This window comes from Phyllobates terribilis, unplaced genomic scaffold (genome assembly GCF_046119375.1).
Source record: "Phyllobates terribilis strain yellow unplaced genomic scaffold, ASM4611937v1 Scaffold_1__5_contigs__length_1240528914, whole genome shotgun sequence".
Classification (NCBI taxonomy): domain Eukaryota; kingdom Metazoa; phylum Chordata; class Amphibia; order Anura; family Dendrobatidae; genus Phyllobates; species Phyllobates terribilis.
Genome location: NW_027362761.1, coordinates 974,882,396 through 974,909,625, shown reverse-complemented (window position 1 = coordinate 974,909,625; position 27,230 = coordinate 974,882,396). Strand labels below are relative to the sequence as shown.

The 27,230-nt window shown below is 44.9% G+C and overlaps 1 protein-coding gene across 3 annotated transcripts in view; it reads right to left on the bottom strand.

Moving 5' to 3' along the window:
* LOC141156629 (uncharacterized) overlaps positions 1-27,230 on the bottom strand; it is a 225,604-nt gene that overhangs the window by 145,948 nt on the left and 52,426 nt on the right. For 2 of the 3 annotated variants that reach the window (XM_073642828.1, XM_073642822.1), the window contains exons 3-4: positions 8,036-8,107; positions 1,354-1,467 (exon numbers count right to left, since the gene is read on the bottom strand). In XM_073642828.1, coding sequence (XP_073498929.1) covers positions 1,354-1,467; positions 8,036-8,107 — 186 coding nt within the window. Of the gene's footprint in view, positions 1-1,353; positions 1,468-8,035; positions 8,108-16,034; positions 16,745-27,230 lie in introns of those variants that run through there. The other variant, XM_073642836.1, reaches the window with a different exon arrangement.

Below are 27,230 nucleotides of genomic sequence, written 5' to 3'. Positions count from 1 at the left end.
CCAAGAGTGTGCAAAGCAGTCATCAAAGCAAAAGGTGGCTACTTTGAAGAACCTAGCATATAAGACATATTTTCAGTTGTTTCACACTTTTTTGTTAAGTATATAATTCCACATGTGTTAATTCATAGTTTTGATGCCTTCAGTGTGAATTTACAATTTTCATAGTCGTGAAAATACAGAAAAATCTTTAAATGAGAAGGTGTGTCCCAACTTTTGCTCTGTACTGTATGTATGCCTGTATGTGCACGTATCTAAGTATATGTTTGTGTATGTGCGTGTCTGTGTATTGTATGTGTGCATATCTGTGTACCATGTGTATGTGTGTGCGTGTGTGTGCGTGTGCATGTCTGTGTACTGTGTGTGTGTGCATGTCTGCGTACCGTGTGTGCATGTCTGTGTACTGTGTTCATGTCTGCGTGCATGTCTGCGTACCGTGTGTGTATGTCTGCGTACCATGTGTGTGTGCATGTCTGCGTACTGTGTGTGTGCGTGTCTGCGTACCGTGTGTGTGTGCATGCCTGCGTACTGTGTGCATGTGTGTGTGCATGTCTGCGTACCGTGTGTGTATGTCTGCGTACTGTGAGTGTGCATGTCTGAGTACTGTGTGCAGGTGTGCGTGCATGTCTGCGTACTTCGTGTATGTGCATGTCTGCATACTGTGTGCGTGAATGTCGGCGTACTGCGTGTGTGTGCATGTCTGCGTACTGTGTGCATGTGTGCGTGCATGTCTGCGTACCGTGTGTACGTGCATGTCTGCGTACCGTGTGTGCGTGCATGTCTGCGCACCGTGTGTGCGTGCATGTCTGCGTACAGTGTGTGCGTGCATGTCAGCGTACTGCGTGCATGTTTGCATATGTGAAGAATGAGGGAGCAGGCTGGGCCCTGTGTTGTATATCTATATTTCTCCACTGTATCTGTGCATCATGATTGGTGGTATGTGTTAAAGGGGCCCACTGAGACTCTTTCGCCCAGGGCCCACGAAAACCTGGAGCCGGCCCTGGATAGCTGGGCATGTGCGTCACTGCTTTATTCATTGTCTATGGTACTGCCGGTACTCTGACCTCAGGTTGTCCCACAGGCAATGAATGGTCAGTGGTGCAAGTTCTGATGGGACATTTCAGAGCTTCTTTCCCAAAACCTGTGGGGGTCCCAGCAATTGGTTCTCCACTAGTAAGAAAGTTGACCTCTAACCTCTGGATACGTGATGAATTGTTATTCCCAACATAAAAGTTAAGTATATTATTCCATCTGAAGGACATTAAATATTGTTTTTAAATAATAAAATAGAATATTAATATAAGTAAAATAAACATTTAAATTAGTACATGTAATAAATCACTTGTGCGAACTTACACGGACATCTTTCAGACTGGGATGTTTATTTAGTGATCTCTGTGTGTCAGAGAGCTGCATGGAGAAGAATAGGTCCTGGACCGATCTCGAACCTTGTCCAGCCCAGCTGCTCCTCTGTAAGTGAACAAATAAGACATCCATCACTGAGATTCAAAGACCATTAGTGTATGAGACATGTCCAGAGGAAAGAGAGAAAGAAAAAAGGTCACTGTGAGAATAGTTTTGTGTTTGGTAGTATCAGTTGTAATGCCAAATGTCTTCCTGATCCAGACAACATGCATATTTTTTTGTGTCCAGTTACAGTTGTGCTCAAAAGTTTACATACCCCGGCAGAATTTTTCCTTTCTTGGTCTTGTTTCAGAAAATATGAATGATAACAAAAAAACGTTTTCTCCACTCATGGTTGTTGGTTGAGTGAAGCCATTTATTGTCAAACTACTGTGTTTTATCTTTTTAAATCTTAATGACAACCAAAAACATCCAAATGACCCTGATTAAAAGTTCACATACCCTGGTGATTTTGGCCTGGTAACATGCACCAAATTTGACACAAATGGGTTTGAATTGCTACTAAAGGTAACATCCTCACCTGTGACCTGCTTGCTTGTAATCAGTGTGTGTGCATAAAAGCTGAGTGAGTTTCTGGGATCCAGACAGACTCTTGCATCTTTCATCCAGCCACTGACGTTTCTGGATTGTGAGTCATGGGGAAAGCAAAAGAATTGTCAACGGATCTACAGGAAAAGGTAGTTGAACTGTATAACGCAGGAAAATGATACAAAAAAATATCCAAGGAATTGATAATGCCAGTCAGCAGCGTTCAAACTGTGATTAACAAATGTAAAACCAGGGGCTCTGTAAAAACCAAACCACGGTCAGGTAGACCAACAAAAATTTGGGCCACAACTGCCAGGAAAATTGTTTGTGATGCAAAGAAAAACCCACAAATAACATCAGCTGAAATTCAGGACTCTCTGAAAACTAGCAGTGTGGCTGTTTCAAGATGCACAATAAGGAGTACTTGAACAAAAATGGGCTGCATGGTCGAGTCGCCAGAAGAAAACAATTACTGCGCAAATGCCACAAAGTATCTCGCTTACAATACGCCAAACAGCACAGAGACAAGCCTCAAAACTTCTGGAACAAGGTCACTTACAGTGATGAGACCAAAATTTTACTTTTTGGCCACAAACATAAATGTTACATTTGAATAGAGGTCAACAAGGCCTATGATGAAAGGAACACCATTCCTACAGTAAAGCACGGAGGTGGATCGCTGATGTTTTGGGGATGTGTGAACTACAGGCACAGGAAACTTGGTGAAAGTTGAAGGAAAGATGAATGCAGTACGTTATCAGCAAATACTGGAGGCAAATTTGCACTCATCAGCCCAGAAGCTGCGCATGGGACGTACTTAGACATTCCAACATGACAACAATCCAAAATACAAGGCCAAGTCGACCTGTCATTGACTACAGCAGAACAAAGTGAAGGTTCTGGAGTGGCCATCTCAGTCTCCTGACCTCAATATCATTGAGCCACTCTGGGGAGATCTCAAGCGTGCAGTTCATGCTAGACAGCCCAGGAATTTACAGGAACTGGAGGCTTTTTGTCAAGAAGAATGGGCAGCTTTACCATCTGAGAAAATAAAGAACCTCATCCACAACTAACACAAAAGACTTCAAGCTGTCATTGATGTTAGAGGGGGCAATACACGGTATTAAGAACTGGGGTATGTTAACTTATGATCGGGGTCATTTGGATGTTTTTGGTTGTAATTAAGATTTAAAAAGAGAAAACACAGTAGTTTGACAATAAATGGCTTCACCCAACCAATAATGATGAGTGAAGAAAAATATTTTTTTGTTATCATTCATATTCTCTGAAACAAGGCCGAGAAGGGAAAAATTCTGCCGGGGTATGTAAACTTTTGAGTACAACTGTATGTACCCCAGACGTAGGGCACGTCTTTGTGATTAGTTATGTCCTGCTCAGGCTTAAAGGAGGTTTCTGCTCCCTGGACAACTGCTTTTTAAATGAATGTGTCCCCATTGTTAATCAAAAATAACATATACCCAACTCCCTGACTGGCGCCGTTCCAGTAATGTTTACTCCAGGTTCCTCATAGCTCATTTGGCATTATTGTAATGTTATGCCACGTGAGCCCTGCAGCCAATCAGTGGCTGCTATTGGTCTGTGCTCTCACTCTCTTTGGACAAGTGGAAGGAATGGCAACTTACTGTCTGCAAGGCTCACGTGGCATAGCAATGTCATGCAAGCCCTGGAAGACCCGACGCAACATTGTTAGAAAGGTGCTGGTGTGGGAGGTGAGCATTTGTTATATTTCTTTTACAAGTGCCTCTGCTTCCACTGCCTGGACAACCCCATGAAGACCACTGACCAAACACAACTGATATTTATGAACCCCAGTCTAAGTCGCTAGGAACAGGCAGCCCGCTACATTGTAGGGATTCAGCTTAGTCTTACTGTAGGGACAGCGTTCCCCTATCTTTCCTTAGTACATGTTGCAGATCATAACAGCCGCAGCCCGCACAAGCTCCACACAGGCGGGCTGGAGAAGGCTATGGGGCAGGTGGCCAGGTGCTCCTGGCTGCACTGTGGGCAGTAGAACAGGACCTCCGAGGAGGATGGGGTGGGCGCCCACTGAGGACAAAAAGAGCAGCAGGTGCCCGGGGAGATACATTCTGCAGTGAGCACGGAAACTACTGCCTGTCAGTAACCTGACCTGCTCTGCACTGGGGATCACACTACCGCCCCTCTCCCTGCCCGGCACTGGGTTATGCCTGTTAACCCTCTGCTCTTCTCTATCTCTGCTCTCTATTTTCTCTCCACACTCTCTACCTGGCTTTCTGTTATCTCTGCTCTTTCTTGATTCTGCAATTTACCACTGTTTCTCTTCTGACAGCTGCCTGCACTTTACTGCTCTTTATATCTTAAGTCTGGTGCCCTGCTCCTGTGTGTGGCTGTACTTAGTCCCCCGCCTGCTCTCTGTCGCCCCCGCCTGCTCTCTGTCGCCCCCACCTGCCCTGTGTCGCCCACGCCTGCTCTGTCACCCCCCAGCCTGCTCTGTCACCCCCCAGCCTGCTCTGTCGCCCCCGCCTGCTCTCTCTGTCACCCCCGCCTGCTCTCTGTTGCCCCCGCCTGCTCTCTGTCGCCCCCGCCTGCCCTGTGTCGCCCATGCCTGCTCTCTGTCACCCCCCAGCTCTGATGCCACAGCCTGCTCTCTGTCACCCCCGCCTGCTCTCTGTCGCCCCAGCCTGCTCTCTGTCGCCCTTGCCTGTTCTCTGTCGCCCCCGCCTGTTCTGTCGCCCTTGCCTGTTCTCTGTCCCCCTCGCCTTTTCTCTGTTGCCTGTCTTCTCTGGTGCCCACGCCTGCTCTCTGTCGCCCCCACCTGCTCTGTCGCCCCCGCCTGCTCTGTTGCCCCGCCTGCTCTCTGTTGCCTGTCTGCTCTCTTGCCCCTGCCTGTTCTCTGTCTCTGTCACACTGCCTGCTCTTTCGTGCCACCTGCTCTGTTGCCCCTGCCTCCTCTGTCGCCCCCACCTGTTCTATGCTGTCCCTGACTGATCTCTGTTGCCCCTGACTGATCTCTGTTGCCCTGGCCTGATCTATGTTGCCCTTGCCTGATCTCTGTTGCCCCTGCCTGATCTCTGAAACCCCTGCCTGCTTTCTGTTGCCCCTGCTTGCTCTCTGATATGCCTGCTTGCCCTCTCTTGCTCCTGCCTGCCCTCTCTGGCCCCTGCCTGCTCTCTGTTGCTTCTGCCTGCTTTATTGTCCCTATCTGCTTTGTTGCCTGTCTGTTCTCTGTTGCCCATGCCTGCTCTGTTGCCCCTGTCTGTTCTCTGTTGCCCTTCTGCTCTGTTACCCCTGCCTCCTCTCTGTTGCCCCTGCCTGCTCTCTGATATGCCTGCTCTCTGTTACCCCTACCTGCTCTCTGATATGCCTGTTCTCTGTTGCCCCTGCCTGCTCTGTGATATATCTGCTTTCTGTTGCCCCTGCTTGCTCTCTGATATACCTGCTTGCCCTCTTTGGCCCCAGCCTGCTCTCCCTGGCCCCTGCTTGCTCTCTGTTGCCCCTGCTTGCTCTCTGTTGCCTCTGCCTGCTCTCTGTTGCTCTGTTGCCCCTGTCTGCTTTGTTGCCTGTCTGTTCTCTGTTGCCAGTGCCTGCTCTGTTGCCCCTGTCTGTTCTCTGTTACCCTTCTGCTCTGTTGCCCCTGCCTGCTCTCTATTGCCCCTGCCTTCTCTCTGATATGCCTGCCCTCTGTTGCCCCTGCCTGCTCTCTGATATACATGCTCTCTGTGGCCCCTGCCTGCTCTCTGTTGCCCCTGCCTGCTCTCTGATATGCCTGTTCTCTGTTGCCCTTGCCTGCTCTCTGATTATGCCTGCTTACTCTGTTGGCCCTGCCTGCTCTCTGATATACCTGCTTACTCTGTTGGCCCTGCCTGCTCTCTGATATACCTGCTTACTCTGTTGGCGCTGCCTGCTCTCTGATATGCCTGCTTACTCTGCTTCCCCCGTCTGCTCTCTGTATGAGATGTTTGTTCTAAACTAAAACCTCAGTATTCAGGTTAAATTGCCGTGTTGGCACTTTGCAATAAATAGGTGGGTTTTGGGTTGCAGTTTGGGCACTCGGTCTCTAATAGGTTCGTCATCACTGTTGTATTCTATAGCGGATGGGCAACCAGTGCAATGACTGGCACAAGGTGGAGCCTTTTGGTAGCATCTGGACAGCAGTATTACCCTGGCTGCTGCATTCAGGACAGATTGGAGAGGAGGGAGTTTAGTGAGAGGAAGACTGATTAGTAATGTGTTGCACTAGTCTAGACAAGATTAATAAGAGTAGCAATGTTTTAGGGTTTCGGTAGTAAGAAAAAAGCGAATTCTGGAGATAATGAAGGTGAAAGAAGCAGTTGAGTGATTGGATATAGGGAGTAAAGAAAAGGGCTGAGTGAAAAATAATCCCAAAACAGCAGGCATATTTGAAGTGTAACGAGAATCACTTCCGGCTAAGGTAAGGGGCTGAGGGACGTGCAGCTGACGTGAAGCTGTGAATAGAGTAGCCAGCCACTAGCATCCTGTTGCTATGGTGCTGGGCGATGCCAGGGCGGAACCAAATGGGCCACAGCATGACGGGGGCGGTACCCAGCGAGGGATCACCTTTTGGAAGGAAAGAAGTGGAAAGGTTGCTAGAAGCTATGACATCATGCTGGAGGTGGTGCAGTCCCGGAGAGCTCGGCACAAGTGTTAGTGGGGACAGCGTGTTTGATCAGAGTGTGATTAGCATAATTGGCCCGATTCTCTTAGATGAGAGAATATATGCCAATGTGATCCTAGCTTTACTCTGATGACAGATTTACACCACCTTGGCATTCTCTCATTAATCTTCATCAGGTAGTCAATTACAATTGTTTTCCAGCAGTCTTAAATGAGTTCTCAGAGGTTCCGAAGACTTGTTGGCTGATTTGTTGTCACTGTGCGGCCCAGCTCATCCCAAACCTACCTCACCCTACTTCAATTGGGTTGAGGTAGTGTGATTGTGGGGGCCCTATCATCTGATGCAGCACTCCATACCTCTCTTTCTTGATCACAGCTCCTCCATAGCCTATAGGTGTGTTCTGGTTCTTTGCCCTGTTGCAACACAAATGATGGTCCCACTAAGTGCAAAACAGATGGGATGTCAGGTCATTGTAGAATGCTGCAGTAGCCATGCTGGGTAAGTGTACCTTCATTTTGGAATAAATCACCAATAATGTCACCACTAAAGCACCCCCACACTATCACACATCCTCCTCCATGGTTTATGGTGGGCGCCACAAATGTAGAAAACATCCATTAATCTTTTATGCATCTCAAAAAACATAGTGGTTGGTACCAAAAATCTCAAATTTCAATTCATAAGAACACAGTACACTGATCTAATATCCAGTCCTTCTGTGTTTTGGGTCAGACAAGTCTCTTCTTGTTTGCGGTCCTCATTAGTGGCTTCTTGGCAACAGTTCGACCATATAGGCCTGCTTGTTGCAGCTTTCTCTGAACAGTTGATGTTGAGATGTGTCTACTACTTGATGTCTGTTCATCATTTGTGAGGGCTGTTATCTCAGGTGTGGTCAGTTTGCATTTTCTGAGGCTGGTAACTCTGATGAACTTATCCTCTGCAGCAGAGGTAATCATTGATCTTCCTTTTCTAAGACAGTCTTCATGAGAGCAAGTTAGTTCTTGCCATATTTAGGTTTATAACTGTTGTGGAATAGGGCTCAGCACTGTATGGATTGTGTACCAACACTGCCTCTGCAAAACACACCTGATGGTCACAAACACTTTCTGAAGGCTAGTGAGTCCACAAATTAACTCTTGATTAAGCATACCTGTCCAAAGGAAGCCACTCCAGGTGACCATCTGATGAAGCTTCTTGAGAGAATGCCAATGGTGTGTTAAACTGTCAGAGTAAAAAGGGGTACTCTGCAGAATAGATGAGACATATCCTAGTTGGTCTCACATGTGTTTCTTTACTCACTGATTCTATAGATGTTATTTTGTGGTTTCGCTGCCTTTAGTCTTAATTTACGATGTGCACATTCAAATAAGAACAAGGAAAACCGTGGTATGAACAAATGTGTTTAAATTTTTAACTGGCATTGAATGTACATAGTATTATATTACTTACCCTTGCAGTGTGTGATATAACTGCAGGGAGTGTTTTGCTAATTGGAGGAAATGCAACGGTCTCCTTCTTTTCCTAAAAAAAAAAAGATATTGACCATTTTTTCATATAACTTTATAAATATATGCACGGTTTACAATCACAAGAAAAACAAATACAAATGTAAAAAGTGGGAAGAAGATTGTGACTGCCTACCACTCAAGGTAGGACCAAGTGATTTGGTCTGTGATGTATCCTATATTACGATGAGTATTTTCCAGGCATTATTAAATAGGATTAGTTTAATTTGGGAACCTATAGGTTCAGGAAGTTGTGAAACAATAAGACTGTGCTCACCTCTAGCTTTGTGGCTGCAGGCTTATTTTCTCTGTAGAGTGTTAATGGAAAGGTAAAGAATATTTATTTTCCTCACTTATATTCCACAGCGCTTTACACACATTATCACTGTCCCCATTGGGGCTCACAATCTAGATTCCCTATCAGTATGTCTTTGGAGTGTGGGAGGAAACCAGAGGAAACCCATGCAAACATGGTGAGAACATACAAACTCCTTGCAGATTTTGTCCGTGGTGGGATTTGAACCTACAACCCCAGCACTGCAAGGCTGCAATGCTAACCACTGAGCTACCGTGCTGCCCGTATCACAAATGCAAGTTTTCACACTATACCCAGTCCAAGCCTATGTCCTATCCACATACACTAGTGTGTATTTATACATGCACAATTTTGTATGCAAGTGCAGCTATGCTACCCAACATATCGACTTAACCCTTTAATGAACCTTTGTAGACTGTGACCCTTCGCAGGCAGGGTCTTCTCTCCTGTGGCAGTTGGTGACTCGTTTTGTTCAAGATTATTGTACTTGTTTTTTATTATGTGCACCCCCTTTCACATGTAAAGCGTCATGGAATAAATGGCGCTATAACAATTATTAATAATAATAATAATGACAGTGATTTTCTGTTTTTGTGCATTTGTTTTTTCCTCCCCTTCTTCTAAGAACCCTAACTTTTTTTAATTTGCTGTTGACACATCCATTTGGGAGCTTGTTTTTGAGAGATGAGTTGTAGTTTTTGATTACATCAATCATTTAACCATACAATGTACTGAAAGAGAAAAAAAATCCATATGTGGCAAAATGATGCAAAAACGTCATTGTTTTCATTTTCCCATCAATAAACCTGTATGCTTGTTTTAGGCGTGGTGAGCTATTGTTCTTCTTAGAAACATTTTGGGTTACATATAATTTTTTTATTGCATATTTTCATGGAGTTGCGCTGATGAAAAAAACGCAGTTCTGGCATCTCTTTAAGGCTTATTCCTTACAGATTAATTAATTTCATATATTATTTAAAATGTTTTAGTATACAGTAATTTAATGCTGAACATAAATTATGCTTTTTCTAAGCTTATAGTGCCAAGAATTTTAAAATAGAAGAATTCATTAGTGAGCTAATTTACAAATGAGTTGATGTACTGGATATAGCTTACCATAAAAGATGTAGACTTTGCTTAAAAGGGAAGTGTCTCACCGTAAAGAACATAAAATAAAATAAAAAAATCACAGAAAAAAGGTGGAATTATTTACTAACACCTGGTCACAATACCAATACCAGGCCTGTGATAAAGGTGGAGGGAGCATATGTGCAAAATGATGATGATGAAACAACCACTCACACTCCTACCATCCATGGATTGGGTAGTTGCATAGTATTATAAATGAACATAGATAAGGCTTCTATAGGGCGCCAGTCACACATATAATTGTAATGAACAGTTTCTGGCTTACATTCTATTATGGCTTTTCGGTAACTTGCTTTTAATTTTAGTGTAGGGACTTGCAAGAGAATGAGGACTGTTAATGTGGGTTGTGAGCTTGGTATTTTCGTAAAAATATTGACCAATCCCTCATGTATTTTCTACATGCTTTTCAGCATTTTTTGTTGCACATTTTTTCAATTTTTACAGGATGTAGTCAGGCCGTTTGGTCGCGGCCGCCGGCACCCCAAATTCACCCAGCCAACACCAATCAGCAGAGCAGTGTTTAAATTTGGCGCCAATATCGCTGATTGGTCGCGGCCGCGACCAATCAGCGAACCGTGTTAGTGAGGACCGGGGAGCGTGTTTAAATTTGGCACCAAAATAGCTGATTGGTCGTGGCCGCGACCAATCAGCAGAGCCGTGTTTAAATTTGGTGCCAATATAGCTGATTGGTCGCGGCTGCCGGCCACGACCAATCAGCGAACCGTATTAGTGAGGACTGGGGAGCGGCGCTGCCTGTGCGGGTACTTCCGCTGCAAGCAGCCGGGAGATGACCGGCTGCTCGCAGCAGAAGTATCCCGACTGGCGGCGCCGCTCCCCGGTCCTCCCTTCACATTTGCCATCAGGAGATCATGGAGGTCAGCGGCGCCGCCGGTCGGGGTACTTCTGCTGCGAGCAGCCGGGAGATGACCAGCTAGTGCCGGTCATCTCCCGGCTGCATCGCCGCTGACCTCTGTGCAGAGCGGTGTTTAAATTTGGCGCCAAAATTGCTGATTGGTCGCAGCCGGCGGCCGCGACCAATCAGCAGAGCGGTGTTTAATACTGAACCGTATTAGTGAGGACTGGGGAGCAGCGCTGCCTGTGCAGGTACCTCCGCTGCAAGCAGCCGGAAGATGATCGGCTGCTCGCAGCAGAAGTGTCCCGACCGGCGGCGCCGCTCCCCGGTCCTCCCTTCACACTTGCCGTCAAGAGATCAGCGGCCTTAGCCGCTGATCTCCCGACGGTAGCCGCATGGAGGTCAGCGGCTCCGCCGGTCGGGGTACTTATGCTGCGAGCAGCCGGGAGATGACCGGCTAGCGCCAGTCATCTCCCGACTGCATCGCCGCTGACCCCGTGCGGCAGATGAGCCGCTAACGGCCGCCCTCTTGTTCAGAAATCCCGCGTCGCTGATTGGCCGCGGCCGGACCAATCAGCAACGTGGGATTTCCTGGTCAGAAGGACAGACAGACGGGATAAGCCGATTATATAGTAGATAGGGTTAAAACAATCACAGGAGGAGTCTGGCAAAGTGCTAGTCCATCACAAATACTGTGATATTCCCAGCTGTCTAAGTTACAGCACTAGACTAGACAGCCATAATGGGGCGGCATGCATTGGTTTGCCATAAAAGCAGAGCCACTAAACTTTAAAAGCCTCAATGACCCTATTGAAGATCCTTACTCCTGTGCTTAATCACCGTGCCCACGTCTTAATGACATTACCATTACGACATCCTTCAGGCTGGCTACCAAAGCCTGGCCTGTTTACCACCATGAGGTATTACAATCACTATTATTTAAAATTAGTCCATTGTAATTTGCCTGCTGCTTCCACTTGACTCTACTCTTCTCCCTTTTTTTATTTATTTATTTTCAATTTTTATTTACATTTAATTTATATATTTAAACACTTAACTCAATGTCGTAATATTATAAACTAGATGTCCCTGCAAAAGCTTTAAAAAAGGGACTAAACACGAAAAAACTCATCCAACAGCACTCAGGAGAGGAAAACCCCCTGTGGAACCATGTCCGAAGGATTTCCCTTTCTTTGGACTTAGAAGTTTACTACTAACTTTGACTCTTTATAGCCATGATAGACTTGGACATAGTATGAGATATACAATAGCTATCTTAACAAGAAGCCATTCATCACTATACAAGTATTGGTTAAATAAATAGTTGTGCAATAGTGATTATAATACGGCGGAAGGGATATGCTTCCTCCAGGTTTTCTGATGAGAGAAAAAGGAAGACAGAGATGAGACAGGAAGTTATAGCTCTTCATAAAGCTCACCCTCTTCAAAGTAAAACATCAGGCACGCACATACTGTCCACAACTCCCAAAGTGATGTCCACCTTCGCTTATTATCGAGGGGTGAATTAATAATTACAAGGGTGACAATAGGTGATGTCAAGGCTCACCCCTCTCTGCTCAGATCACACAGAATATCAAGAAAACACCATCATACAAGTTAAAGAGTCAGATCCTGGCTATTGCTATCTATGCTCCATGTGGCTTTTGTACAGCATACAAAATGGTCCGTAAGGTCCATGGGGTTTCTGTAAAGCATATTAATTTAATATTAACTGAAATAAAAGGTGATCAGACTAAATGTCAATATCAAAATCAGGAGAGTTTAAAGCGCCATTAAAAATATTGTAGGTGATACATTCCTATCATTTTTACTTTATACCTCATTGTAACAGAAGCCAGTCCAGATCCTCACCTAACTAAACCATTTTTTTATTTCAGATTTTGAGTTTTTATTTGACATTTACATGAATGAATATGAGCAGCACAAGGTAAATAGAACAATGACAAAGTTACAGTTTAGTAATGCTAATGATGGCAAACATTCAGAGTGTTTTCTCTGTTCAGCAGGATTACATGATTCATTGTTTCAGGATAATCCCTGTAACCATAATTCTTACGGCTGAGTATGGCAGACATGCACCCTGGGAGTACCACAACCTTTTTATAATCTGAATTAATCAAGCAGGTTGGATTAGGGAGAGTAAAAGGGAAAACTATTCATAGTTCTCCACACCTTCAGCAGCAAGGGAGTTTGAAAAGACTTAAAAAGTTACTGTACTTTCAACAAAGAATAAGCTGTCCTGTATTATTAACAATAATTTTTTTCTTAACACTATTTATGGCCATTATAAAACTTGTATCCTGCATTTTCACCAGTTTTCACCATTGCAGGCACTATCTTATATGCAATTGATTCTGAGCTGGTGGGAGGAGACTAGATGCTATGATGTTTACTATACCCTACAAAACACACAGAGAGATGGAATCCTCTTATTTCCTTTGGTAGCCCACAGACCTAAGAAGCAGAAGAATGAAGGAAATTATACCACAGTACTGAGCAGTATAAATGTGAATCCAGCTCTGGGGTGAGATAAAAGACTTGTTGGCATGTTAAGCCTGGTCTTTTTCTGTATGCCTTTTTTTCTCCCTCTGCTCCTCACTCCTTCTCTTCACCACTCCATTTCTTATAATAGGAGGTGTAACCTGATGCTTCACTGTGCTGGCAGTTTGTCTTGTTTTGAGCAAGACAGACTTGAGTTGTTTGTAAGAGTGGATCTTAAGTACAGGAGGTGTACGGTGGATAGAAATAAGTGACTTATAAGTGGAGAAAGAAGCAGATTTCATTGATAAGCTGTATTAAAAAGTTTCTTATAATCACATGTATCATTGATTTATGTGACATTTGTTGAAAGTACAGTTCCTTTTTAAATGAAACATTTTGTAGCTTCTGTTACTAATCGTTGGTGCATACTTATATCCACTGATCTGTGGTTAGTATTCTAGATGTTTGGCACAACCTCTGTTGTGGTACTTCAATAACTGTGTGCAAGTGTATCTAGAAAAATTAATGTTTTGAAGGCAAAGGGTGATTTAAATTTTTCTTTTGTTCATTCACTATGCATCTTTTTAATTGATAAAAAAAAATATTATTTGCACAGTTATGATTGCACAAGCACATGCACACAGGTAGCGTACAGACCAGGGGGACAAATACCGGAACCTGGCAGATCATTGTTCAGACGGATAAAAGCCCTTCTCCGACCCTGCTCCGTCTCTACCTGACCATATATGTTTGCACCCTAAGATGAAGCAATGGCACCCCCATTCGACAGTGGCTCACCCTGAATGCTCCTAACATCTCATACTATAGCTATGCCTGTGTAGCAACTCACTTGGGAAAATAGGTTATACTCTAAAAATTGCAACTAACCCTGCCAATTCCTGTACAGACTAGATATCCTAACTCAGCAGTCCCTAGTGGTACCTGCTGGTGCAGAGGTAGTCCTAGCCAAAGACTAGTAGGTGGCAAATATGGCCTAAACTGCATAAAAGGCTGACAAGTTGCTTCACATTCCTACTAAAAAAATGGAGGGCTGAGCAGAGTTTGAATTACCTAGAAAAAAAAAAGTGTGCTGAACAAAGAAAAGATACCAGAGTGAGTAAAGTAAATAACAAAATATATAACAAAGAATAAAGCAGGTACTGTTAACAAATATACTGCCTACTTCCTAATGATAGACAGAAGATAGGTGCAACGTATAGCAAAGAAACATCAAAGCAAAAACCCTTAGCTGGAACCTCACAGACTGGCTCCAAACATCAACAGAATGCCAGAACATCCAAATGAATCTATCACCAGCAAGAAAAGCCAGCAGGGGGACAAAATATATAGCTGCACCCGAAAGGTGATAGGCACACAAATGAAAACACCTGTGTTAAACTAAGCAGACTGCAGCCAGAAATGTAGAACCCAAACACCTGGAAAAAAGGTGTGTCTCTTGTGGTGCGGCAGAAAGAGAAGCCGACCGCAGAACACAAACTCAAGGGATCGAATTCAAGAGCATGACAACTGTATATAATTACATAGTGTCAAATACATTTTGTATACCAAAACAAATGTTGGAATATTCTTTGACTAGGTTCCCACTAACAAGTACCATATTTTTCAGACTATAAGAGGCAACGGACCATAAGACGCACCCCAAATTTTAGGGTGGAAAATAGGAAAAAAAAATTTTTTACAAGATGGGAGTCCATCTTATAGCTGAATACGTACTGTAGCTTAACTTGGGGGCGGTGGAGTGGGGGTCACAGGAGGCAGGGTCCCTCAGGAAGCCGGCGGAAGTGGAGGAATGCTGCTTATCCTGGATGCAAGAAGGCGGTGCTCCAGTAGCGGGGAGTTGCGGTGGTGGTGGAGCAGGATCGCAGGGCCCTCCGTTCCCTCCCTCAGGAACCCAGCGGCTGCAGCAGAAGAGGTGAAATGCTGCAGGGCCGGTGTTTAGCTGTCAGAAGCCGGTGTCTGGCTGTCAGGGAGCGGTGCCTGGCTGTCAGCGGCGTGTGACATGCCAGAGCGGCGTGCTTGGCTTTCCGGTGGCCGCGGGGCTGGTGTCTGGCTGTCAGCGGTGTGTGGAAGAGCAGCGCGCTGCTTTCTGGTGGCCACAGCCTGAGCTGCTTTATGGTGGCCGCGGCCATCTTCCTGAAGCTGTGATCTACAGGAAAATCGGCATCCGAGCTCCCAGTCTGCGCATGCGCCGGCTTGGGCACCCATTTTTCTGTAGGTCACAGCTTCAGGAAGATGGCCATGGCCACCGGAAAGCAGTGCAGGCCGCGGCCACCAGAAAGCAGCGAAGGCCACTCTGCCACATGCCGCTGACAGCCAGACAACAGCCCCCGCAGTATCTCACCTCTTCTTCTGCTGCCACCGCAGCTGGGTTCCTGAGGGAGGGAACGGAGGGCCCTATGATCCCGCTCCACCACCACCGCAGCTATCCGGTAAGCTACGTTCAGACCATAAGACACACCCCCCATTTTCCTCCCAAATTTGGAGGAAAAAAACTGCGTCTTATGGTCCGAAAAATACGGTATATTAAAGAACACTTTTTTTTAGAGAAGTCAACGATCATGGAGTGTCCTAGTGGTGAAGCCAGAAGTAATCAGTTTGAATCTATAGGAAACCTGGTGGCAAGTATTTCACTTCCCTGCAGTGCCAGAAATTAAGCAGTACAGAGTTCCCATTCAAATGAATGAGTTGTCCATGTAAAACAGGACAAGACAGGTCCTCTATAGCAAGAGATCCTCTACTGTTCATATTCTCTGCACTGATTAGGAGAGGAGGATCCTGAACCAAGAGAATCGCCTTTATTCTCAGAATTGCCTAACAGCTTATATGATAATGGGTTTTCCAGACTAGACAACCCTCTTAATTAATTGTTCAATATTCTTTTCACTCTCAATTCTTAGAGAGCACTCACCTTTTTTTATATAACACCTAATATTATTAATATGAAATCTACAATATCTGATATATCATTAAACGATTGATTATAGCCTTCCCATTAAATATAAATACATTATTTTATAGAATAACATTTTATAATATAATAAAAACAATAAATTTAGGATGTGTTGACATATAAACTAGTTCAGCCACTGGTGGGTTACTTACTTTATGTATAGTTTTCCGAGGAGTAATCCCTTTCATATACAGAGTCCACATGGTTAAATAATAGGATTAGTACATCACTAACTATTGAAAAAGAAATCTTCAAATGTATTCAATATTCTACTTTGTGCAAACCAGAGCTGAAATAAAAATCTGGAAATGATGTAAATCTTAGCATAGAATTCTTCTGTTATTGTGGTGTTTGTATATATTATGAGCTTTTGGGGAAATGATGCTCTTGGTGCTGCTCTGTTGGGGATCAGACAACAGACTGGTGACAGAATGTACAGATGAAGATAATTTCAATAATTCTTCCAAATCTGCAGAATTCATATAGTAGGTTCATTCACAAAATCCATTCGATTAAGTCCAATTTAGCCTTGTCGTGAGCATGAAAAATGCGATAGCATCTATGCAGTATGGATGACAAGCTGCATTTACCGAGGTGTCTTGTGACATATTTAAGAAAGATATAAAGGCATTGGGAGAGAATCGATAATCCAGATGATTGAAGTCAGATCTCTTTGTGTCAATGTTTTGGCTGTCGGGTTTTCTTTTTTTTTTAGAAAATACGTTTTTTTTTAGTCTTCGGGAGGTACTTGAAGGTGATGAGTCTCCTGACTGAACCTACAGATCCTCATAAGTAGAAAAATACAGTGTCAGTTTCACCTGCTGGAGCCCTTTAATGGACAATGTCCAAGGTGAGTGCAGAACCAAACTGACGTCCCCTTAGCAACATACACTCTACCTGTTTGTGTTGTCTCCTGGAGGGCATCACAGCTCTGCAGCTAATTACACACACCCCTCCCTCCATTTATTTAACAGTCGGTCAGATCTGTCAGTCACCCAGACCACAATGGAGGAAGTGGGATCTCTGCATTCCCACACATTACATGCTACTTATCCAGAGCCCACATTGCACAAAGCAGCGCTGTGGTTGCTGATGTCGGCTAGATACAGAAAGAAACAATGACACTTACACATTTCTAGCTATCGCAGCATGATCAGTCGTTAGCTCACGTCACCAAACCAACCAGACGAACAAACAGTGCGTAAAAACTCAAATATGAAGTGTAATTTACCCCTCGCCTCCACAGCCAATTTTCATTTTTTTTCCATTTTCCAAGAGCCATACCTTTATTTTTCTGTCGACATAGCAGTATGAGGGCTTATTTTTTGTGGGACAAGTTGTAGTTTAGAAAATTACCATCAAGTTTATCATATAATGTACTGAAAAACAAGAAGAAAAAATCCAATTGGGATAAAATGGTAAAAAAAAAATTGCAATGCCACCATTGTTATTTTTTTGGTTGTGCTATTATTGCGTTCATTGTATGGTGAAAATAGAATGATTCTACAGGTCTGTACGATTAAGGCAATATCATTATAGATTTCTTGTTATTTAACTGGTAAACAAAATTCACAAGTTTGGAAAAAGAAAATGTTTGTTTGTGTGATCATTTTCCGAGACACATAACGTTTTTATTTTTCTGTCACTCGACCTTAGTGATGACTTGTTTTTTCAGTCACAAGCTGACGTTTTTATTGATACTAATTTGGGGTACGCACGTCATTTTGATCACTCTTTGCATTTTCGAAGGAGGCGTGGTGACAGAAAATCACAATTCTAGAGTTTTGATTTATTTTCTCTTTATGGCATCTACTGTAAGTTAATTCATTTTATATTTTGATAATCTGGACTATGAACATGTCAATACCAAATATGTTTATTTTTTAATTTCTTTATTTTTAATGGGGGAAAGGGTAGGGATTTGATTTGTTATTTTTTTATTTTCTTTATATTTCTTTAAATATTTTTTTATTTTTTACTTTATTTTTTAGCTTTCTTTTGGACTTAAACCTACAAAACAACACTATTGCAGTAAAAATAACGGTATTGTAAGCTCCTCCTGCGGCAGAGCTCTACAGGAGTACCAAGAGGCAGCAACAGGGACCTTGAGAGAAGGCTCCCGGCTGCAATGATAACCGATCACAGGAGTCGGATGGAAGCTGGTGTACACAGGAATCAGCAACTGCACCATTTAAACACCGCTGTCAGAGATTGACAGTTGTAGTGGAATGGTTGACTGCAACAACTGGAGATCAGCTGCAGTTACTGCTGTTGGAAACAGATGTTGGCTGTCATCAGACTTGTATGGAGAGCACAGTACCTGAGCCCTGTCCGCACACTGTCACCCCCGCAATGTGACATACACTTATGTTATATTTTGCAAGGGGTTACAATTATAATTACATAGATCCCTTAAAGGGGTATTCTCAAGTTGTCTCTTCAGCAGCTCAGAGCAATGCAGTTTCCTTATTTCCTAGTTGCTTGGGGTGGGGGCAGGGGCACTCCTTCTAGACTGACAGTTCTTGTGAGTAGTTCCCTTCTGTTACTACACATTAATGGTCTGTCAGTGGTTTGTCTTGGAGTGTACACTGCTATCACTATATTTGTATACAGAGATAACAGAGACTTTGGACAAGCACGTAGTGCAGAAAAGTGAGAGTTGTGACTAGGAGAGCTGCTCTGGAAACTGCTGATGCTGAGGGTGGTGGAAGGTGTGCTCGTGATTATACAGGTCAGATAAAAATGATAGTTATACAGTATAGTTACACGCCATTTTCACCTAGGGATGCACTCACTTTTGTTGCCAGCGGTTAGACATTAATGGCTGCGTGAGTTATTTAGAGTGCACACCAAATTTACACTGCTATATAACCTTTACACTGACTACTTTACCTTGTACTAAAGTGTCTTCAGTGTTGTCCCATGAAAAGATATAATAAAATATTTACAAAAATAAGAGGGGTGTACTCAATTTTGTGATATACTGCATGTATGTGATTACTTATTTTAGAGAGATACTGACTGCTTTGAAAGTCAGTATCTATCTAAAAACCTTTGTCTTTTGTACCTGTTTTTCAATAGAAGCATGGTGCCATCTTGTGGTTGGCACAGCTTCTTACTGAACCCTCTGCACCACAAATGCCTGCAATGTGCATGTGCAGGCAGAGAGACAGAAGCACAACACTGAACATCGTATCTGCTTTAAGTATCGAGAACATGCTGCTCAGGTACGTCACTTCTGTACTGTGGAGTGACGGTAGCATTGCTAGGTATGTTAGGAAATGGGGGCGACGTTTTACTGATAGTTGTATTAGCATATAATTTGCATATTTTACCCATATTAATAAAAGCCTTTTCCTTACTGATTTTTATGAGTTGTACTTTTGAAGTGGAAAAAAATTTTTCAAGTGCATCAAAATTGAAAAAAAAGTGCAATTTCACAATTGTTTTTAGGGGTTTTTTTTATTTACCATGTTCACTATACGGTAAATCTGACCTAGCAATATGATTCTCCAGGTCAGAACGATTGCGCAGATAACAAACATATATAGTTTTTTTTTTTTTTATTGAAGTGGTGAAAAACAATTGGGAAATTTGTAAAAAAAAAAAAAAAAATTGCTTTTGCTGCTATTTTCCGAGACCCGTAACATTTTCAATTTTCAGCATATGCGGCTGTGTGATGTGAGGGCTTATTTTTTGCACCTTGAGCTGACGTTTTTACTGATGCCATTTTGGGGTAAATATGGATTGATGCTTCCCCATGCCGGCGAATGTTAAATACCGCTGACTGCTTTGTTAAATACCGAATCATGACAGCATGTGCAACACATGCTGTCATGATTCGGCAGTCTGCAGTCATCCTGTGTGACTTCAGACTTTTGTCCCAAGCCAGGACAACACGTTTAAAGAGTTAATATTATATTAATAATATTTTGAAAAATATTTATGTTTAGTCGTATCCAACACGAGATATTTGCAAAAAAATTTCAACAAATCTCATCCACATGCTGCAGAGAAAATAGGAAACGAAGTTGGTATGCAATGCAGATTTCAGATCCACAGTACAGGTGCATCTCACTAAATTAGAATATCATCAAAAAGTTAATTTATTTCAGTTCTTCAATATAAAAAGTGAAACTCATATATTATATAGAGTCGTTACAGAGTGATCTATTTCAAGTGTTTATTTCGGTTAATGTTGATGATTATGGCTTACAGCCAATGAAAACACAAAAGTCATTATCTCAGTAAATTAACCCCTTTACAACACAAGGTGGTTTGCACGTTAATGACCAGGCCAATTTTTACAATTCTGACCACTGTCACTTTATGAGGTAATTACTTTGGAAAGCTTCAACGGATCCCCCTGATTCTGAGATTGTTTTTTCGTGACATATTGTACTTCATGATTGTGGTAAAATTTCTTCGATATCACTTGCATTTATTTGTGAAAAAAAATGGAAATTTGGCGAAAATGTTGAAAATTTTGCAATTTTCAAAATTTGAATTTTTATGCCCTTAAATCAGAGAGATATGTCACACAAAAGAGTTAATAAATAACATTTCCCACATGTCTACTTTACATCAGCACAATTTTGGAACCAAAATTTTTTTTTGCTAGGGAGCTATAAGGGTTAAAAGTTGACCAACGATTTCTCATTTTTCCAACAAAATTTACAAAGCCATTTTTTTAGGGACCACATCACATTTGAAGTCACTTTGAGAGGTCTTTATGACAGAAAATACCCAAAAGTGACACCATTCTAAAAACTGCACCTCTCAAGGTGCTCAAAACCACATTCAAGAACTTTATTAACCTTTCAGGTGCTTCACAGGAATTTTTGGAATGTGGAAGAAAAAAATGAACATTTAACTTTTTTCACAAAAATGTTACTTTAGACCCAATTTTTTTTATTTTCGCAGGGGTAACAGGAAAAAATGGACCCCAAAATTTGTTGTGCAATTTCCCCTGGGCACGCAGATACCCCATATGTGGGGAAAAACCACTGTTTGGGCGCACGGCAGGGCTCGGAAGGGAAGGAGCGCCATTTGACTTTTTGATTGTAAAATTTGCTTGAATAATTAGCGGACGCCATGTTGCGTTTGGAGAGCCCCTGATGTACCTAAACAGTGGAAACCCCCCACAAGTGACCCCATTTTGGAAACTAGACCCCCCAAGGCACCTATCTAGATGCATAGTGAGAACTTGGAACCCCTAAGTGCTTCACAAATTGATTCGTAAAAATGAAAAAGTATTTTTTTTTCCACTTTTTCATTTTTACGAATCAATTTGTGAAGCACCTGAGGGTTCCAAGTGCTCACTATGCATCTAGATAGGTGCCTTGGGGGGTCTAGTTTCCAAAATGGGGTCACTTGTGGGGGAGCTCCACTGTTTAGGCAGATCAGGGGCTCTCCAAACGCAACATGGTGTCCGCTAACAAATTGAATGGAAAATCGTCTCAAATTGTTAGCGGACACCATGTTGCGTGACATTTTTTGATCGCTTTCTATTCCTATTTTTGGGAGGCAAAATAAACAAAAACCAACAATTCAGGAATTGTGGTTTTTTACATTTTTTTATTCTGCTCCGGGTGTGGTAAAATTGATAAGGTAGCTTTATTCTTCGGGTCAGTACGTTTACAGCGGTACCACATTTATATAGTTTTTCTATGTTTTGGCGCTTTTACACAGTAAAAGCTATTTTATAGAAAAAAAATTTTTTTTGCATCGCTTTATTCTGAGAGCTCTAACTTTTTGATTTTTCGGATGATGGAGCTGTATGGCAGCTTGTTTTTTGCGGGATGAGATGACGTTTTCAGTGGTACCATTTTTATTTATATTTGTCTTTTTGATCGCGTGTTATTCCATTTTTTGTTTGGCGGTATGATGATAAAGCATTGTTTTTTGCTTTGTTTTTTTTTGTTTTTTTTTCACCGTGTTCACTGAAGGGGTTAACTAGTGGAACAGTTTTCTAGGTCAGGTCGTTACGGACGCGGCGATACCAAATATGTGTACTTTTATTGTTTGTTGTGTTTTTTTTCATAATAATATTTATTGATGGGTACATTATATTTTTATTTTTAGTGGATTATTTTTTTTATTTATTTTTTTATATTTTTACAATTTTTTTACTTTTTTACTTTGTCCCACTATGGGACTTTCACTTTTTTTATTCTGATCGCCTGCATGGCACAGGAATGCAGCACCATCCCTGTGCCATGCAGGCTGTCAGCGCTGGACAGGGAGAAGATAGTTTGGAGATGCACTGCGCATGTCCAAACAATCTTCCTGCTGTCTGGTGACCCGGATGTTGTCATGACGACATCGGGTCATCATGGCAACACCCGGGAAGCCGCGGCAAACAGCGCTGGAGGCCGGAAGAGGAGGTGAGTATACCGATCACCTCCCATTGCCTCCGCAATGCTGCGATCGACTTAGATCACAGCATTGCGGGGGTTAATGTGCTGGGAGCGGTGCAGGACCGCTCCCTGCACATAGTATCGGGTGTCAGCTGTGACAATCAGCTGACACCCGGCGGCGATCACGCCCGCATAGCCTGTGTGCGCGCGCGATCGCCATGACGTACTAATACGGGTCAGGCTCTTAAAGCCCAGGGCACAGACGCGTATTAGTACGTCATGGACTTTAAAGGGGTTAAAATAATTAACAAAAATCACCTGCAAAGGCTTCCGATGCATTTAAAAAGGTCCCTTAGTCTGTTTCAGTAGGCTCCACAATCATGGGGAAGACTGCTGACTTGACAGATGTCCAGAAGGCAGTCATTGACATACTCTACAAGGTCCCAGAGTTCCAATTTTCATGTGGAAATCAAGGTCCCAGAGTCTGGAGGAAGAGTGGAGAGGCACACAATCCAAGCTGACCACACGCATATGATAGCTGTGGGCAAGCACTCATTCAGCTGTCAACTATCTCTCCTGAGTCCCCATAAACAAGAAGGTTCAGCTCAGCCATATGTTCATACACTTTCAAAGAGGAGAGCAGAGAAAGCCTCTGCCAAACAGCTCTGGCAGCGGTTTAGCTCTTGAATAACAAAAGGGTCGGGAGTTAAAATTCATTATATTCATATAATATCTGTGGAGGCAAAGTTTGGAGGAACATATGACTCGCCCAGGGGGATATGGGGGAAACTCGGTACCCGGGCCATTACCTTCTTGGGATGTCACGGCAGTCGGCTCCCGGGCCCGTACCCTGGGGTCACTCTAAAAGGGGGTTTGTTACTGGATGGGATGAATAACAGTTTTGTCTCGTGACGCCACCTGTGGTTCCCGGTAATGGGTACCGGCGCTGCTGCAGACCTCTGGGGCAGATGTTAGGGCAGCTGGGTTGGTGCAGCTCTCCACAGGCAGAGCACAGCTCCACGGCAGTGTAGGTGCAGATGGTGATGTTGGGAGTTGTAGTGCAGGAGCGATAGCGTGGTAGAAAAAACTGGCAGAAACAGTGGGTTACAGTCATCCGAGTTTACTCACAGTTATTTAGGTTCCTCAGTTAGCACTATACAGCTGACAGTCTCCCACGTCGCGCTGCGTTTACCAGGCAGGGGTTCAGCACTCCCTCAAGTATCTCAAGAGCACTTAACGGGACCCCTCTCTGTATGTTCCTTTCTTAGCTGACTTCCCGCGCTGGGTCTCTCCCTCCTGCCCTGCGCCCCGCCACACAAAGTCCCAATCAGGTACCTTGAGATCCCTCTGGGCAACTTGGAGCTCCCGGACCTTGCTTGGTGCCCTTCTCGGCGGCTTAGGTGCGGATGTGGCAACTGCACCTTGAAAGTGCAGAAGCCTCTGGTTTTCTAGCTGAGACCTAAAGTAACTCGGCTAGTCCAGGGACCAGTTCCCTTCTTGCGGCCTGATCCCTCTGACGCCTGGCAGATTCGGGCATACGGGTGCCGTCCTGCACTCACTGTACCCCCTGGGATCCCTTCAGTTCCTGGAGCCTTCCTCCCTTGCTCCCACTCCTCTCTCAGCCTTGGGCATGACATGCCGAGCCTGCCTCTCGAGCAGAGCTCCTGCAGAGCCCCTGCTCCCTTCACTTCTCCTCCTCTGACTGACTCTTACCGCGCTAAGATGGCTCCCCTATATATATATGTATATTCTTTAAGTGCTCCCCTGGTCTTCGTCCTCCACCTACACCCACTACATGGTTCCCCCTCACTTTGGTTCCCCCCCACTCCAGCCAGGGACAGGGCCAGCAGAAAACAGTGCATATTGTGACGCGCCCCCTGGGCCGTGGGGTGCCCGGTGCCGGGCCGGTAGATGCTGGGGGATGTCACAGTGGCGGTGACCCAGGGCGGTCAATAAAAAGGGGGATTTTGATAGGGGATTTATAGTGTTTTTATAGAGTTCGTGGCACCACCTGTGGAATGCGGCTAAAGGGAGCCGCCGCTGCGGAGCAGTCTTCTGAAGCTGATGTTACTGCAGCAGGGATGGTATGGCTCTCCACAGGAAGAGCTAGCTCCAGGGCTGTGTAGGTGTTGAAGGTTAAGCTGGGCGTTGTAGTGCAGGGGTTGATGGCGCAGCAAGGAACACAGAGACAAGGAAGTGCAGTCCCAGGGTCTTTACTCACAGTTGTTGCAGTCCAGATTACAGGGATCCATGTAACTGCCCTCGTCGTCCTGTGTTTACTCAGGGAGGGATTCGGTCTACCCCCAGGTAACTCCGGAGTACTTGGCAGGACCCCCTTCTGTGTGTCCTCACTCTCTGGCCTTCTCCCTGCACCTCTCACCTAGTATCTCCAATCCGGTACCCGCGGGCCTTGGTGGGCGACGTCTGTTCCGTCCCCTGGGTCCTATATGGCTACCTTCTCGGTGAGACTGGCGTGGACTTGCGGCTACAGGGCAGAAAGTACTGCAGCCTCCGGTTTCTAGTTGGGCATGAAGTCCTCCGCTAGTTGAGGGACCAGTTCCCTTTAGATGGCCTGACCCCTCCACCGCCTGGCAGATGCTGGCATACGGGTGGCCTTCTGCAAGGCCCATACCCCTGGAGTCCTTTCCTGGTTCCTGGAGCCTCTCTGCTCCTCTCTCTCTCTTCTCCTTTCAGTCCTGGGCCTTTCACCAGGCCCTCTGCCTGAGCAGAGCTCCTGCAGAGCCTCTGCCCCTCCACTTCTACTCCTCTGACTGAACTCACAGCCTAAGATGGCTTCCCAATTTATACCTCCCTCTCATGTGCTTCCCTAAGCTACTTCCTCCACCCACACCCACTACGTGGTTCCCCCTCACTTGGTTCCCCCCACTCCAGCCAAGGGAAGGGCTCAGCAAGAACCAGAGACATCTTGCCCTCCCCTGTTTGCCTGGAGTGGTGTGTTGGATGCAGGTGTTAGGGTCCCGGGCAGTACTCCTTCCTTACCTGAGAGTGACATGCCACATCTCTGGCTGAGATGCAACACCTCTGTGGCGACCGAACCCTCAGGGGCGCCACATACCCCCCGGGTAAAACACAGCACGTCCGCGGGCTGGAACAGAGCAAAAACAATTTTAAAGACATGCAAAATTTTTGAATGCATTCGCTTAGAAGATCATAAACATAACATCTTTTCTTCCCTTTATGGCAGGCACAGTTTCTTAAACGTTTCAGGTTACCATATTAAAACATTATAAGACTTGTTAAATAACATTTTCCTTCACTCATAAAACATTTTCCAGACAAAACATTTTTCATATAAACTGTTCCTTAACAGGTTACAGCATGATCTGCAACCAGGTGCCCATCTTATTTAGTAAGGTGCTAACTAGCAAACGAGCATGAGGGACCTGGCGAAAACCCTCAACGTAGGCCCTGGGCGTGGCTGCAGGGCATAGGTGATCCAGGTGTTGGACCATGTCTTCGGCCACGCCAAACAGGTTTTTGTTCTGAGGTCATTGTTGTATATTTATAAAACCAATAAGGGGCACTTTAGGAAGTGCAACTATTTACACTGAAAGTCTTTGGCTGCTCACAGTCCTCAGCCTGTCAGTTTCTTGTACCCATTCCGGGTACCTGGATAAACATACACACAGAACCTTTCAACTTGCAGTGTCTCTGCTGTACCCTACGGGCAACTATATACAGTTCAAAGTTCCAGCTACTGTGTTTAGTAGTGGCGCTCCCTCCGGGGAAGCTCTTGTCCGCTGTAGGCTGGCCCAGCCGGGTCTTCAGCGCTGTAGGGTGAGGAACTGCTCCCTTTTCCCACCCGGTGGACATTCAGGGCATACCAGCCCCTCTCGCCTCTGTGTCTGGTGTAGGTGACGTAATCACCCAGGTACAGATTCCGGTCCGGGTGACCTTCTTTTAGGTGTGACTCCACGTCCCTCCGGTTTACAAAAAGATCTGTCTCGGACTGCGGGTCCCGGATGAAGCCCCAACCTCCCTCCAGGTTGAACTTCACTACGGTCCCTTCGGCACGGGGACCGTAGGCTGCCCTCCTATCCTTGCGGGCCCGGGCCTTCTCCTCCATGTTCCGGGCCTCCAGCTTCTCCCAACGCACCCGTCGGATGTGACGCTCTCTCTCGAGCTGCTCCAGCTCCCTCCTGCAGTGCTCTCTCCTGCGGGCCGCCTCTGCTTTCGTCTCTTGGGGAAACCCCATGAGGTCTCCCCCAGGGTTGTCCCTCTCGAATTGATCCTCCTCACCACCGCCTGGCAGATGCAGGCGTACGGGTGGCCTTCTGCATGGCCCATACCCCTGGGGTCCTTTCATGGTTCCTGGAGCCTCTCTGCTCCTCTCTCTCTCTCTTCTCCTTTCAGTCCTGGGCCTTTCACCAGGCCCTCTGCCTGAGCAGAGCTCCTGCAGAACCTCTGCCCCTCCACTTCTCCTCCTCTGACTGAACACACAGCCTAAGATGGCTTCCCAATTTCTACCTCCCTCTCATGTGCTCCCTAAGCTACTTCCTCCACCCACACCCACTACATGGTTCCCCCTCACTTGGTTCCCCCCACTCCAGCCAAGGGAAGGGCTCAGCAAGAACCAGAGGCATCTTGCCCTCCCCTGTTTGCCTGGAGTGGTGTGTTGGATGCAGGTGTTAGGGTCCCGGGCAGTACTCCTTCCTTACCTGAGAGTGAGATGCCACATCTCTGGCTGAGATGCAACACCTCTGTGGCAACCGGACCCTCAGGGGCACCACAATTGCCCTTCCAGCCGGTCTGGAGTACTGTAGTGTTGGGTGCAGGTGTTAGGGTCCTGGGCAGTACTCCATCCTTACCTGCGAGAAGGAGATGCCACACCTCTGGGTGAGGTGCAGTACCTCTGTGGCGACTGAACCCTCAGGTCGCCACACATACAAATTTGATTTTCGGTCAATTCCGCCAAATTTTTTGGACTGTAGTCTAATATGTATGGGGGCCATAAGGCTGGAGAACTGA